Source organism: Eurypyga helias, unplaced genomic scaffold, assembly GCF_000690775.1.
Source record: "Eurypyga helias isolate BGI_N326 unplaced genomic scaffold, ASM69077v1 scaffold9191, whole genome shotgun sequence".
Lineage (NCBI taxonomy): Eukaryota > Metazoa > Chordata > Aves > Eurypygiformes > Eurypygidae > Eurypyga > Eurypyga helias.
The window spans coordinates 28,758-41,066 of record NW_010231503.1 but is presented as its reverse complement, the minus strand read 5'-3'; the positions used below and the strand labels follow the sequence as shown (position 1 = coordinate 41,066).

Below are 12,309 nucleotides of genomic sequence, written 5' to 3'. Positions count from 1 at the left end.
TCGGAGCAGGTGTCCTGTTTGTGGCTGGAGGAGTAGGTGGAACCGTCCTGTATGCCAGCTATGACACGCAGTTCCGGGAGAGCGTAGAGAAGGCCGTTCCCTACTCAGATAAGCTCTTTGAGATGGCACTTGGCCCCGCACCTTACAGCGCGTCGCTGCCGAAGAAACCGGTGAGTGTTCCCCGTTCGCTCCCACCCTTTGCTCTTCGTTTTCAGACTGATTAACTTCTTGCGGGCTGCACTTACGGGGTGTGAGCTGTGTGGTGCTGCGTCTCAGTGGGGCTCGTACGTGTGCCATTCTCATCCTGTGACTGCAGGCTGTGGGTTGTAAAAGTGTTATTTTCAGTTAGAGTAACGTAATCTAGCAGGATCCTGACGGAATAGCTCCTCTGCGTGTACTCCAACACACCGGGGGCAGAGAGAGGTCAGTGGCGCGTTGACGTTAAACTGGTTTTGTGTGGCTAGCGATTTAGCACAGTTAGGGATTTAGCAGGACTGACAACTCTTATTCTAAGCTGAATTTGCTTTTAAAGAAAACAGAGACCTTTTCAAGTCAGTAAAACTTTGAACGGTGCTGAGCCATTCATACTTTGAAGTCCTGCAGAAGGGAAAACTTGATGCAGCTATCGGCACCGATCTGGGAGTCTCTCTGTCCCTGCATCTGCAAGCTAACATTTCCCGCTTACCCAAGAATGCTGAAAAGCTGCTCTGGCCGTGCCTGTCCTGAGCTTTCAGAAGCCATTTGACCTTCAAGAAACACAAAATATTTTCAATTGGAGTTTAAGAAAACTGTTCCTAATGAGTGCGAGAGTATCAGTTAAGCAAAGCGGTGTCTCTTCCCGTTTTAGCTGCGCTTGACTCGTGATCATTGGAGCTCTTAACGCTTCCAGGGCGCCCGTAAATTTTCGCCAGCCTGGTTGGATGAGAAAGTTATTGCCTGCCCAGCCATGGCTGTAACGCAGATGCTTCTGTTACAAAGAGAAGTGTCAGCTGAGTTAAGATATACCTGTATGGACTAAATAATGTCCGAGGGGACGTAACTGAAATCTTTCACACCTCCATGTCTGTGTGGTTTTTATGGTTTCCGAAGCATTTGGAGTGTTTGGGGCATGAAACGATTTGCTTTTTATAAATACCGTAATAAATACTTGTTTGTAGTGAAAAGTGCCTTGACGATATCTTTGGTTTTGGAGAAGTGAAAATTGTAAAGGTTCTTTCTAAATTAAAAATCAAGGCAGTATGCGATACGGCCTTGCTACTGTTTTCCTGTGAACCCTGGAGTTTAGATGTGTGATACAGTTGCCTGGACATGGAAATGTTCTCTCTTGTTATAATGGAATTTGTGAGACACAAGCTGATTGGAAAACCACTGTAGTTCTTATCTTTTACTTTTTCAAGGTACCGCAGGGCCCGCTGAAGATCTCCTCTGTAGCAGAAGTAATGAAAGAGTCAAAACAGCCTGCCACAAAATCCCAGATGAGCAAAACGGAACCTGTTGCTCCTTCAGAGGGAAAAGAAGGTAACTTGACAGAGTGTCATGGGGAGAGAAGCAGAAGACCTAAGGATCCCTTACACCGTGCCTCCTGGGGTAGATTAAAATAGTCCTTTGGAGAGCCTGAAGGTTAGCCTGTTGGAATGTCTTAGGATCTGTGTTATTTTCCTTTCATTCTTAAGAAAAGTTGACTAAAATGGCTTTAGCTTTTTTCCTTCCCCTGGCTATTTTTGCAGAAAATTCATTCACCTTATAGGATGTTGAGGATCTAAGATAAGCAGTGACCGCCCCGCACAGCTCAGATATGAGACCCAGCAGGAAGAGCCCTTTGGGTGCTGGACTCTGAGGCCGTTTCCCTCCTCCTTTCCTCACAAGCACAAGAAGCTTAATTTGGGATAATTACTGAGCTGCTGTAAGGCCAGATCAAATGGAACTGGTTTAGAGAGAAGCAGCTGTGGCATCTTTTTGCATTCAGCTCTCACGTCTGTGCAACACCCGATGCTTGGTTGTTCTGGAAATTAGATCAGTGTCCGTATAATGTGCTGCTACAGCGGCACTGAAAATGAAGTCTTGTAGCCCTGTTCTTTGTCACTCACATGTACTAAGTGGCTTTGTTCTGTTTCTCTGTTGAACAGCAGGCAAGGCTGCAGCACAGATCATCTCCGCAACAGGTGTGGCCGTGTCGGTGCCAGCTCCGGGGATACAGACTGAAGAAGGTGAAAAAATGGGTGTGAAGGGGAGCAAAACCCTGTAGCTTCGAGGGCGTGATTTCTTACTTCTGTGCCGGTATCTGTCAGTTTGCAAAGGTGCAGTCCCTTGTGCCTCCTGCGGAAGAAACTGCTTCCGTCGTCTGTCAGTAGATTTCTAACTTCGACATGATAGTCTCTTCCAGATGAGATTTTTAGTTTCTTCGTGTGTTAACACCTTTCACGGAAGTTATGCCAGCAGTACCTAGATAGGCTGCGCCCCGTTAGCAGCAGCTTTAGTAGAAGGGGTGGTTTCTGTTGCAGCACAAGCCCGAGAGCGCTGGACGCTCTCCTCAGGTCAGATGCAGACCTGCTCTTGGGCCGAGAGGTTTGCCTGGGTCAGCGCTCACCCGTAACGGCAGCTGAAGTAGGCTCAGTCTAGGGCATAGAGAGCAATTGTCGTTCCCCATGGCCTTTTCACTCACCTTCCTTTGCTTGAGCTAGGCTCCAAGTGTGCCAAGGAGAACGGGAGAAAAATTAAGAGCAGAGATTCACTGCAAATTTAAACTCAACTCCCTAAGTATGTTTTACTTCTTACTTTGTTTTTTACTTCCGAATCTTGCGTAGTTTAGCAACTCGACAGCCTAAAACGTACAGCTGCGTGGGAGATATCCATGCTACTGTCTTCATTTTAAGGAGGTTTGAGACTGGCCTTCATAGTTATGGGTATAAAAAAGTCCTGGGGTAGTTTCAGTCACATTTATGAAGTGATGCTGACCATGAAAATCAGTTTTGAAAAGGAAGTCACTTCCCTACAAGTACTCCATTTACTAATTTGGACTCTGCTAAAACTGTTTAACTCTTTACTTCTGAACAGGTAAAGAACATGAAGGTTCCCCTGCCATAAAAGAACGGTCACCGGAAGAAGTCGCGGCCCGGCTTGCCCAGCAAGACAAAGAGGAGCAAGAGAAGATAGCAGGTGAGCCCATCCCGGTAGCTTTCCTGTGCACGTTGTACCGTGACCAAACCGGGGACTGTGTCGGCTTGGGAATTCCAAGTTGCTCGTATGCGCCTCTGTTGTCGCCCCTGTGTTGTGTTGGCAGATGGTGTTGAAACTTCTTACACCCACTGAGAAGTAACTGGTAGTCACAGAACGATGGAAAACTTAGGGTTGGAACGGACCTCCAAGGTCTGCAGTGCATCCTGTGCATGGAGAGTTGGGGCGGGTTAGAACGGAACATTTCAGTTGGAAGGGACCTACGACAGTCATCGAGTCCATCTGCCTGACCACGCTGACCGACAGCTAAAGCATCTTGTGAAGGGCATTCTCCGAGTGCCTCTAAACACAGACAGGCCTGGGGCACCGACGGCTGCTCTGGGAAGTCTGTTCAGCATTGACCACCCTCTGAAAGTATAAATAATGATCCTGCCACAAGAAGGTTGCTCCAGGCCGCCTCCTCCAGAGGTTTGAAATTCTCCAAGGATGGACATGGTTCCATCCCTCTGAGCAGCTCTGCCAGCGCATCTTACGACGAACTTCATACATCCGGTTGATTTCTCTGGTTGGCACTTGGATCTGTTGCCTCTCGCCCTTTCTCTGGGCACCCCTGGGAAGTGTGGTTCATCAGTAACGCTCCTCTAGGTGTGGACGGCATTGCTGAAGACACCCCTCCAGCCTCTCCAGGCTGAGAGCCTGGATCCCTCAGCCTCTCACCGCTGGTGTGTGCTCCCACTCCCAAACCACCTCACTGCCCCTCCACTGCTCTCTCCCCGGTTTGTTTGTCTCTCTCCTACACTGAGCCTCCCAAAGCGCGACACTGTATTCCAGGCGTGCCAGTGCCTGAGTGAGGAAGATTATTCCTTCACTTGAGCTGTGGGATGTGCTTTGGTTTGATGCAGCCCTGCTGACAGACTCGTTGCTGCCGGAGCATGCTGTTGTCCCTGTTCTGTTCCCATCTTCTGGGCTCCTCAGGTCCTTGTTTGCACAGCTGCTGCCTAGACCTGCGGGTCCGGGATGGTGTGTCCAGGCGCTGGGAAGAGCTGGGGGTTCTTGCGCTGGGAATGAGCACAGTTCCTTGCTTGGGTTCTAACTCAGACCTGTTAATCCAGCCGTATTACTGAGCGGTGCTCTGGCCTGTATCCCAAAACTCATGTCCTTGCATGTCTTGCCCAGAACAATGAGTTTTGCTTCCCCCTAACCCCCCACTTGGTTCCTTAGATTTTAAGTACTTCCGGGTTGTTGGTTTGGCTGCAGCATGATTGTTTAAGTCGGGAGTTTTGGGTCCTTTCCTGGTTTCCCTCAGGAGAAGCCAGAAAAACTGGACAAGTTTGGGTTTGGTAGATGGTTTTCTGCTGTCTGGCATGTCCGGGCCACCTGTAACCAGGTACCTTGATGCCTGCCTTGTTAAAGCACACCCAGCTCAAGCTGCAGGTTGCTTCTGTGTTGTCCTTCAGCCGGCGTTGATGAGGGCGAGCAGGAGGGCAGCCTCTTGGAGAAGTGGCTGGGCGTTGAAGGATGACTGCTGACACGGGGCAGTGCAGGGACCGCTGCCTGCAGCGGCTCTGCAGACCGCCCGTGGTGAGGGCAGGAGTCCTCGGGGGTGGCAGACCAGAGGCACTGACTGCAGGTATGCTGAACAGAAGCTACATGTGAGGAGAGTGAAGGTTCACTGTTAACGTAGGTGTAGCCAGCGAAAACGGGCTCGAAAGGGCATCAAGCAGCAGTGAGCCATGTACTGGACACGGTTCAGCCTGCTGTGAGAGCTGCAGCCCTTTGAATTACTCCTTTGTGCTTGGAAAGGGCCGATGGCGGAAGCGGCGCTGGCGCAGCGTGCTGTGTCCCGTCTGAGCTGTCCGACCGCTGTGTGCCTGTGACGCGACCTTGGCACGGGTGTCAACCGGGCTCCGTCTTTCCTCTGAGCGCTTCGGTCCTTGGCCAAAGCCTTTGCCTCAGGCTGCTGGGGCACACGAGGGATGAGAAGGATGTGCAGGCCGAGACTCAGCAGGCGTGGGGTTGGCATGCTGGCTGCCCTCTGCTCCCGCTTGCTTCTGTTCAGGTTCATCTTGCTGCTCTTCACCACACAAACAACTCTTGGCATCCGCTCTCCGCTTCATACCAAGGACTGTTTTGCAAGTGAAGAAGTGGAAATGTTACTGAGAAAATCCAGAGGGTTGTTTACTGGAAAGGTGGATTTCCTTCCCCTACTATTGGAAGCCCATGTCTGACTCCAGAAAGGCAGACGCTGCTCACTCTGGTTAACCATCCTGGTTTGGTTCCTACCCAAATAAAGATTTTACCAGCGGGATGGGATGGCTGAGCCCGCCGCCCTGGCTAAGACAAGTAACTCCGCATTTGGAGTATCTCTGTCTCGCACAGGACAGGAGAATTTACGTGTTTCCTCTTAACAACCATTGTACCAAACAAGGATGGAAAGTGCATACTGGTTTAAATGCGCCCCCTGCAGAAACGCACGGTTAAGGTCTTCCACCGAGTAGCTTGGCCGCTGTAACTGCAGACCTGAACCTCAGCGCTCCTCTCAATCAGGAGCGTCTTCGGCAACCTTCCTTCTTCCCTGGGCCGCAAGCGAAACTCCCGAACTGGCCAGCTTGCTGGGGTCACGGACAGTAACGTAAGGAGGTGCAGCGGGTACAGCGTGTCTCTCCGCCAACTCTAAGGCGCCTTTTCATAGTCTAATGCAGTTTGTTTTTTCCAGCCCTGGCAGCGACTTTGGAAGGAGCCCTGAGCGCAACAGCTCGTGTAACCCTTCAGGCGATTACTGCCCAGGAGTCTGCTGTGCAGGCAGTGAACGCCCACTCACAAATACTGAAGGAGGCCATGGACAATTCGGAGGTAAACTGGACAAACCGGGGCAATTTTAGGGTTTTTGTACCGTGTTCTGCGAAACTTCTCGCCTCACAGTTAAAGCTGGAAGCTTTTCTTGCAACGTCTTTACTTTTATCACCGTTTACACTCATCTTTCCACTTGTGAAACATGGTTTAGTTGAAGCATACAGTGGCTTTGCTTTTGAATTTAGTTGTGTTGGTTCTTTTTCCCCCAACTCCTTTTACTTCACTTTTAACTTGAACTTTTCTTCTCGCAGTACATTGATAGTCTTCGTGTCGTATTTTAATTCATTATATTTTAATTCCCAAGCCCGTTTTTTACCTGGATATAGTTAGGACAGCATGCTGTCCACCCTGATAATTCCAGTGAGCCATTCCCTTTGCCAAAATCTGACTGCTAGGTTATTTATTTCTTACCTGGAAGGGAGTAGGGGATGCCTGAGTGATACCAGCTTGCGGTTCTGGGGTGCTGATCTGGAGGTTTGTGTGGAACCACTGCTTCCCGCTCAGTTCTGGAGCAGAGTATCGTTTAGTGGTTAATCAAATGAAAAGAGGGGCAGATGGGCAACTAAACAAGCACTCGAGATTTAATCTAGTCACTAGGAAAAACAAGTGTCTTGAGTTTCATTTAAAGCTCAAGTATTAAGCTTACTTCAAAATTAAGCAACTTCGAAGTATTACGGTACTTTAATTATGAAACTTAAGTGCAACTTAAAGCATTACAGCACTTCAATACCTGTAGAAATTTCCCCTGAAACACTGTGGCCACATTCAGTGATCCTCAGACCAGCTCTTTGGCTGGAGAAATGGCTGTTGCTCAGGTGGAACAAAGCACTAAGAATCCAACAAAACCAAAACATTGGAGAAGAGAAGGCTCTGGGGAGACCTTATTGCACCTTCCAGTGCCTGAAGGGGGCTACAAGGAAGCTGGGGGGGACTTTTTACAAGGGCCTGTAGTGACAGGACAAGGGGTAATGGGTTTAAATTGAAAGAGGGGAGGTTTAGATTGGATGTAAGGAAGAAGTTCTTCCTGGAGAGGGTGGTGAGGCACTGGAACAGGTTGCCCAGAGAAGCTGTGGATGCCCCATCCCTGGGAGTGTTCAAGGCCAGGCTGGATGAGGCTTTGAGCAACCTGGTCTAGTGGAAGGTGTCCCTGCCCATGGCAGGGGGGTTGGAACTGGATGATCTTTACCTTCCAACCCAAACCATTCTGTGACTGGAAGGAAAAAATTCCTTTGTGAAGGTTCGGGCCGTGCTGCTGGTAGAACACAGGACGTTGCTCCGTTTGAGTGACGCGAGCGCAGCAACGTCTGAGTCTTTACAGGCTTTCATTGCTTTTGGTAACGGTGCTGTGTCATGACTGTGAGGACCCTAATTAGGCGTCTGTGCTTCTCAGGCTGATGGGGAGAAGAAGTCATCGCAGTGGCGCACTTTGGAGGAAGCGCTGAAGGACCGGAGGAGAGCAGTGGACGAAGCTGCTGATGCCCTTCTGAAAGCCAAGTGGGTTGCTTGTTCTTAAGGTGTCTGGAGTAGAAAGCTGACGTCGCCCATGCGAGGGCTGGCAGGCACTAGATGACCTGCTAGAAAGAACGCAGTCGCCTCTTGCATATTAAACTGATGTGTTTGTGCCCGACCGAAGAGTCACGTACGCTAATGAGCATGTTAATTTGCAGTGTGGACATCTGAGGTGCCTGTGCACGTGGTCCTCGCTGTACCAGAGAGTCTGAAACAGTCCTTTTTAAGACTTGCTTACCCTTAGTGTTGAGATAAAGCATTGGGAAGTTCAGGATTAAAAAAAAATCGCCCATAACCCTCTTAATATTATTTTTTGTCAACTCTGTCGCCATTCAACCTGTTGTAAGGTCTCTGTGAGTGCTCACCCTGTGTACGAAGTCAGTAACGTGGCTTAGCTTTCGGTTGCGATGACGAGCTGAACCTCGCCGCCTCGCCTGGCGGTTCCGTCTGTCAGCCGAGTCGCTCGCAAGGTTGGGCTTTTCAAGGTGCTGTGCGCAGCGAACGCGGTGCTGCTGGTAACCCAGGGTCCCGCGCGAGCCGCGTCGAGTCTGGCATGCAGACGTGTGCTGCTGGGATCACAGGATGTTTTTGAGGCTGAGGGAGCAACGGTAAAAAGAGGGGAACGTTATCCTTGAAGTTGCAGAGTCGCCACTGACGTTACGAACTTCTCTTTCAGTTGCTGTGCCAACTGAAAACGAGAGGTGTAACGGGGTTTTTGGAGAGTAAACCAAAGCCACCCCGAACCCACGCGCACTTGCTTTCGTTCTCTGGTGCTCTACTGCATGCCTTTGCTCTTATTTACTTATTTACTCAGTTTAAAGCTTGTTCCTTACTCCAGTGAAGTTGTCAGAGACAGCCATTGGTTTGAATGGATCTGGGAAAGGAACACCTTCCCTTGTTCCTTGATTTCCCGTTATGCCAGAGGAAAATGGTTCTTTAATTATTAAAAAACCTCAGTCTCTCTTCTGAGCTCTGTATAAAATTTCTCCCATCCTCATTTCCCTTCACCAGTCACCATGTCCGAAACGCTTCTGCAGGAGTAAGGCATCTACGTTAAATATGTTTCCTTGGTGTTATGGGATGGAAACATCTGTCTTCTACTCCTCCCTTAGTCCTACTAATAGTAACTGTTCTCACAGAATCACAGGCTGCTTTGGGCTGGAAGGGACCTTAAAGCCCATCCAGTTCCAACCACCTGCCATGGGCAGGGACACCCTCTTTCATCTGCCTCCTCCAGCTACATCTTGAGTCCTAAACACTGACTGTACTGTAAGTAACTGTCACCTTAGGTGGAACAGACACACTGACATCTTCAGGCCGTGGAAAGGGAAGTGCAGTCACAGCATCTCAGCCACAGAGCTGGGGATGGGAAGCACCGGTGGAGTTATCCGGCAGCTTTTCCTATAACGACAGACGGCATGAGGTCAGCTCTTCCCTGTGCGTTATAACTGGCAGCTGCTTCTCTTTTCAGAGAAGAGTTAGAGAAGATGAAAGGGGTGATCGAGAATGCCAAGAAGTCTCCGATGGCAGGAGTCAAATCTCATGTTACTGCCGCAGAAGAAAACCTTCACCATATGATAGTTGACTTGGACAATGTCGTAAAGAAGGTAACGCTTCCGCCGGCTGCGCGTGACTGCCGTTCCCAAACCCTCTGGAGTAGGTTATTTAAAGTGTAAATTCCGGTCTTTCTTAGCCGGAATCTGAGCTGAGTATAAACCTGTGAACAGTCGTGACAAGATCTGTGCAATACCTCGAACTCGGAGTCTCCAGCCAGCTTGGCCAGGGTCTGTCCTTTCTGCGGGCAACTTGCAGCTCTTTCCATTTGAGGCCGAGAGGAGTTCACCGTGCAGTCAGGGAGGGGCAGGAGCAAATTGTGCCAATGACTTGCTGCCTAAATCACTTCACAGCTCACAAGACTGGGGAAAAAATGTAGAGGTGAAACGTATCTCCCTTGGCAGGTCAGCTGATAATTCATCAGGTGCGTTTTGAGTGAATTTAGCCCAGTAGTGGGACTCTTAGAGCTTACTGAGAGGGGGCAGCCCTCACAGGAGTAGCGTACTGGGCCTGTACGGGAGCTGGGAGCAGGGAGAAAGAGCTGGAGGCTGTTAAACGGTGTAGATGGAATCACGATACACTTTTGGTCCTGCCTGGGCTACAGACTCCATCTGGTTACAGCGTGTGAGGGGAAATGGGTTTGTGGTTGTTCCAGCAGCCGACTGTTGTACCCGAGAGGTTTGATGTCACCGGGTACGGTTGTGGGGTTTTGTCCCGTCCCTCAGTGAGCTTGCTTTGGTTGGGCTGGCGAGTCACAATACCTGCCACTAACTCAGGGCCTGGCTTTGAGGCTCCGTTTTCAGTGCCTGCCTTGAAACTCCTCTCCTTTCTGTTCCTTGCAGGTGCAGGCAGCACAGTCTGAGGCCAAGATAGTCGCTCAGTACCACGAGCTTGTGGCTACAGCAAGAGAAGAGTTTCAGCGGGAGCTTGACAGTATCACCCCGGATGTAAAGCCGGGCTGGAAGGGGCTAAGTAAGTCTCAGGTTGGAGGGTCGCTTTGTGCTTGTCACATCCCCGTCCCTGGCTTGTGGGGTTTCTGAAACTGCATCCTGCTGTCCAGCCTGCTGGGCTGGTTGGAAGTGAAATGAGTTCACAGTTAAGTGTCTAAAGCTGGTGTTAGGGAAAGGCTCAACTCCTGGATCTCCCTGTGTGATAAATACCATATGGCTGTTGAAACATCTCCTCCCTCCCCTGGTTATGCCAGGGCACTCCAGACTTGGACTCGTCAAGTATTTAGCAGGGCCTGTTGCGACAGGACAAGGGGTAATAGTTTTAAACTGAAAGAGGGGAGATTCAGACCAGATAGAAGGCTACAATGAGGGTGGTGAGGCACTGGAACAGGTTGCCCAGAGAAGCTGTGGATGTCCCATCCCTGGAAGTGTTCAAGGCCAGGCTGGATGAGGCTTTGAGCAACCTGGTCTAGTGCAAGGTGTCCCTGCCCATGGCAGGGGGGTTTGGAACTGGATGATCTTTAAGGTCCCTTCCCACCCAAGCCATCCTGTGATTCTGTGGCTCTACCGGTGAGGTTGACTGTGATGACAGTACTGTGACACACCATTCCCACAGGCTGATAAAGAACTCCCTGAAACGAGGGACACGCTGACATTCGCTGCTCGTACCCTGACCCCCCGTGCGCCTTTTACCTCCAAGTTAAGCCGACACAGTAACTTCCCTCGGGCAGCAGCGGGTGGGTGTCTCCTGCTGCCATCACCCCGTTCCTTGTCCGAGATCCAAAACCTCATGAGCTGCCTTTCCCTGGGCAGGATAATGGGGATTGTCATCACTGCCCTTCTGAGGGAGCGAAGGGGACCTCCTGGTGGCTTCCGTGCACGCCGTTCCGTACTGGCGTGACCTGCTGAAGTCCATGTGGGACTGACTTGCTGGGGTCTCTGTCTCTTACTGCCACTTGGAATTTGGTTCTTAACCAACTGCTGCTGGCGTGTAAGAACCTAGAAGCATCAGACTAAACCTTCTGGTGTCCTGTTGTGCTTTCCTCCTTCAAGCTTGTATTCCTTCACTTTGGCTCAACTTCCGCATCCGTCTGTGGGTTTCCAAGGGTGATTTCGGTGGTTGGGATGTTTTGGGCTACGCCTTTGCCTGTCACAGAGACTGTTCTACTTGACAGGCTGTTCTTCCCGAATTCCTACAGACTCGGACGCGTGTTCAAGTCGCTGTAGATGGGAAGCTCCTAACCCTTCTGTTCACTTGTGCATGCCTGACGCGCGGCGGCGCATGTGCGCTAACCTTCCCACCCTCTCCTCTTTCTGTTGCAGAGATAACTGACTTAGGTGAGTTCCCGTGGCTTCTGCTGCCCCTGTGAATGCCACCTCTTCTCTTTGGGGTGTTGTTTTTAACGGATGCGTGCTGCATCACTGTCAGCCAAGGGGTGGAATGCCGCATTCCCAAAACCTTTCAGGCTGAGGTACGCTTTGGGATCCTTTGCGCTAGTTGTGTGTGTCTGGCTCAGAGCACGGGCTCCTTAGCAGCACCTCCCAGGTGAGTGCGACCGCTGGCTCGGGGAGGTCAGGCTTGAGTTTTCTGTGTGAACCCAAGCTGGGCGATGCCTGCTGCCGCGATTCCGGCGAGAGGCAGGAACTTTGGCCAGTTCCAGTGAAGCTGTGGGATGCGCCTGTCCCCCAGCAGGCCCCCCTCGTGGCAGGTCCTGGCTTGAGAGGTGCTGGGTGCACCAGCTCCTGCTGGTGCCGCTGAACCCTCTGGGTGCTTGCAAGGCCACGTAGGGCTGCTCCGAGCTGCGTCACCGAACCAGATTCACTGAAGTGGGCTTCGTTCTCCAAATGTGACCTTCACGACTAACTCTAGAACTGCTGATTAACGCTTTGATTCTGAGCTTTATTTCTCTTTTCCCTTTTGATCAAAGACACATAATTAAAGCTGGAGTGCAGGAAACCCCTGTTCTGTGCGTAGCTGCATTGCATCGAGCCCTCCTGCGCCAGCCTTTTCTCTGGCACCTTCACGGCAGGATGGCTGGACTGTGGAATGTCACTTGCTTTAGACCCTGCAGGAAGGCTTTCCCCAGTCATCCCTGGTTTTCCATGCGGGCAATTTAGCTGGCAGGCAGTGCGGAAGGAGCTGAGGCGTTTTACAGAGCCTGTGCCTTTGGCAGCTCCTCGAATCTACAAATGCTGCGGAGAAATGCAGCCTGCCTCCTCCTCCTCTCCCAGGAGAAAACAGCAGATGTACTGGCAGACACAGATGTAA

General features: G+C 50.8%; 1 protein-coding gene across 1 annotated transcript in view; it reads left to right on the top strand.

Annotated features, from left to right (window-relative positions):
- Nucleotides 1-12,309, top strand: part of IMMT (inner membrane protein, mitochondrial) — an 18,095-nt gene that overhangs the window by 2,160 nt on the left and 3,626 nt on the right. Inside the window, exons 3-11 of the mRNA XM_010161102.1 lie at nt 7-170; nt 1,398-1,518; nt 2,127-2,207; nt 3,055-3,156; nt 5,891-6,027; nt 7,418-7,521; nt 9,008-9,143; nt 9,933-10,062; nt 11,364-11,378. Of these exons, the coding sequence (XP_010159404.1) occupies nt 7-170; nt 1,398-1,518; nt 2,127-2,207; nt 3,055-3,156; nt 5,891-6,027; nt 7,418-7,521; nt 9,008-9,143; nt 9,933-10,062; nt 11,364-11,378 (990 nt within the window). The remainder of the gene's footprint in view (nt 1-6; nt 171-1,397; nt 1,519-2,126; nt 2,208-3,054; nt 3,157-5,890; nt 6,028-7,417; nt 7,522-9,007; nt 9,144-9,932; nt 10,063-11,363; nt 11,379-12,309) is intronic.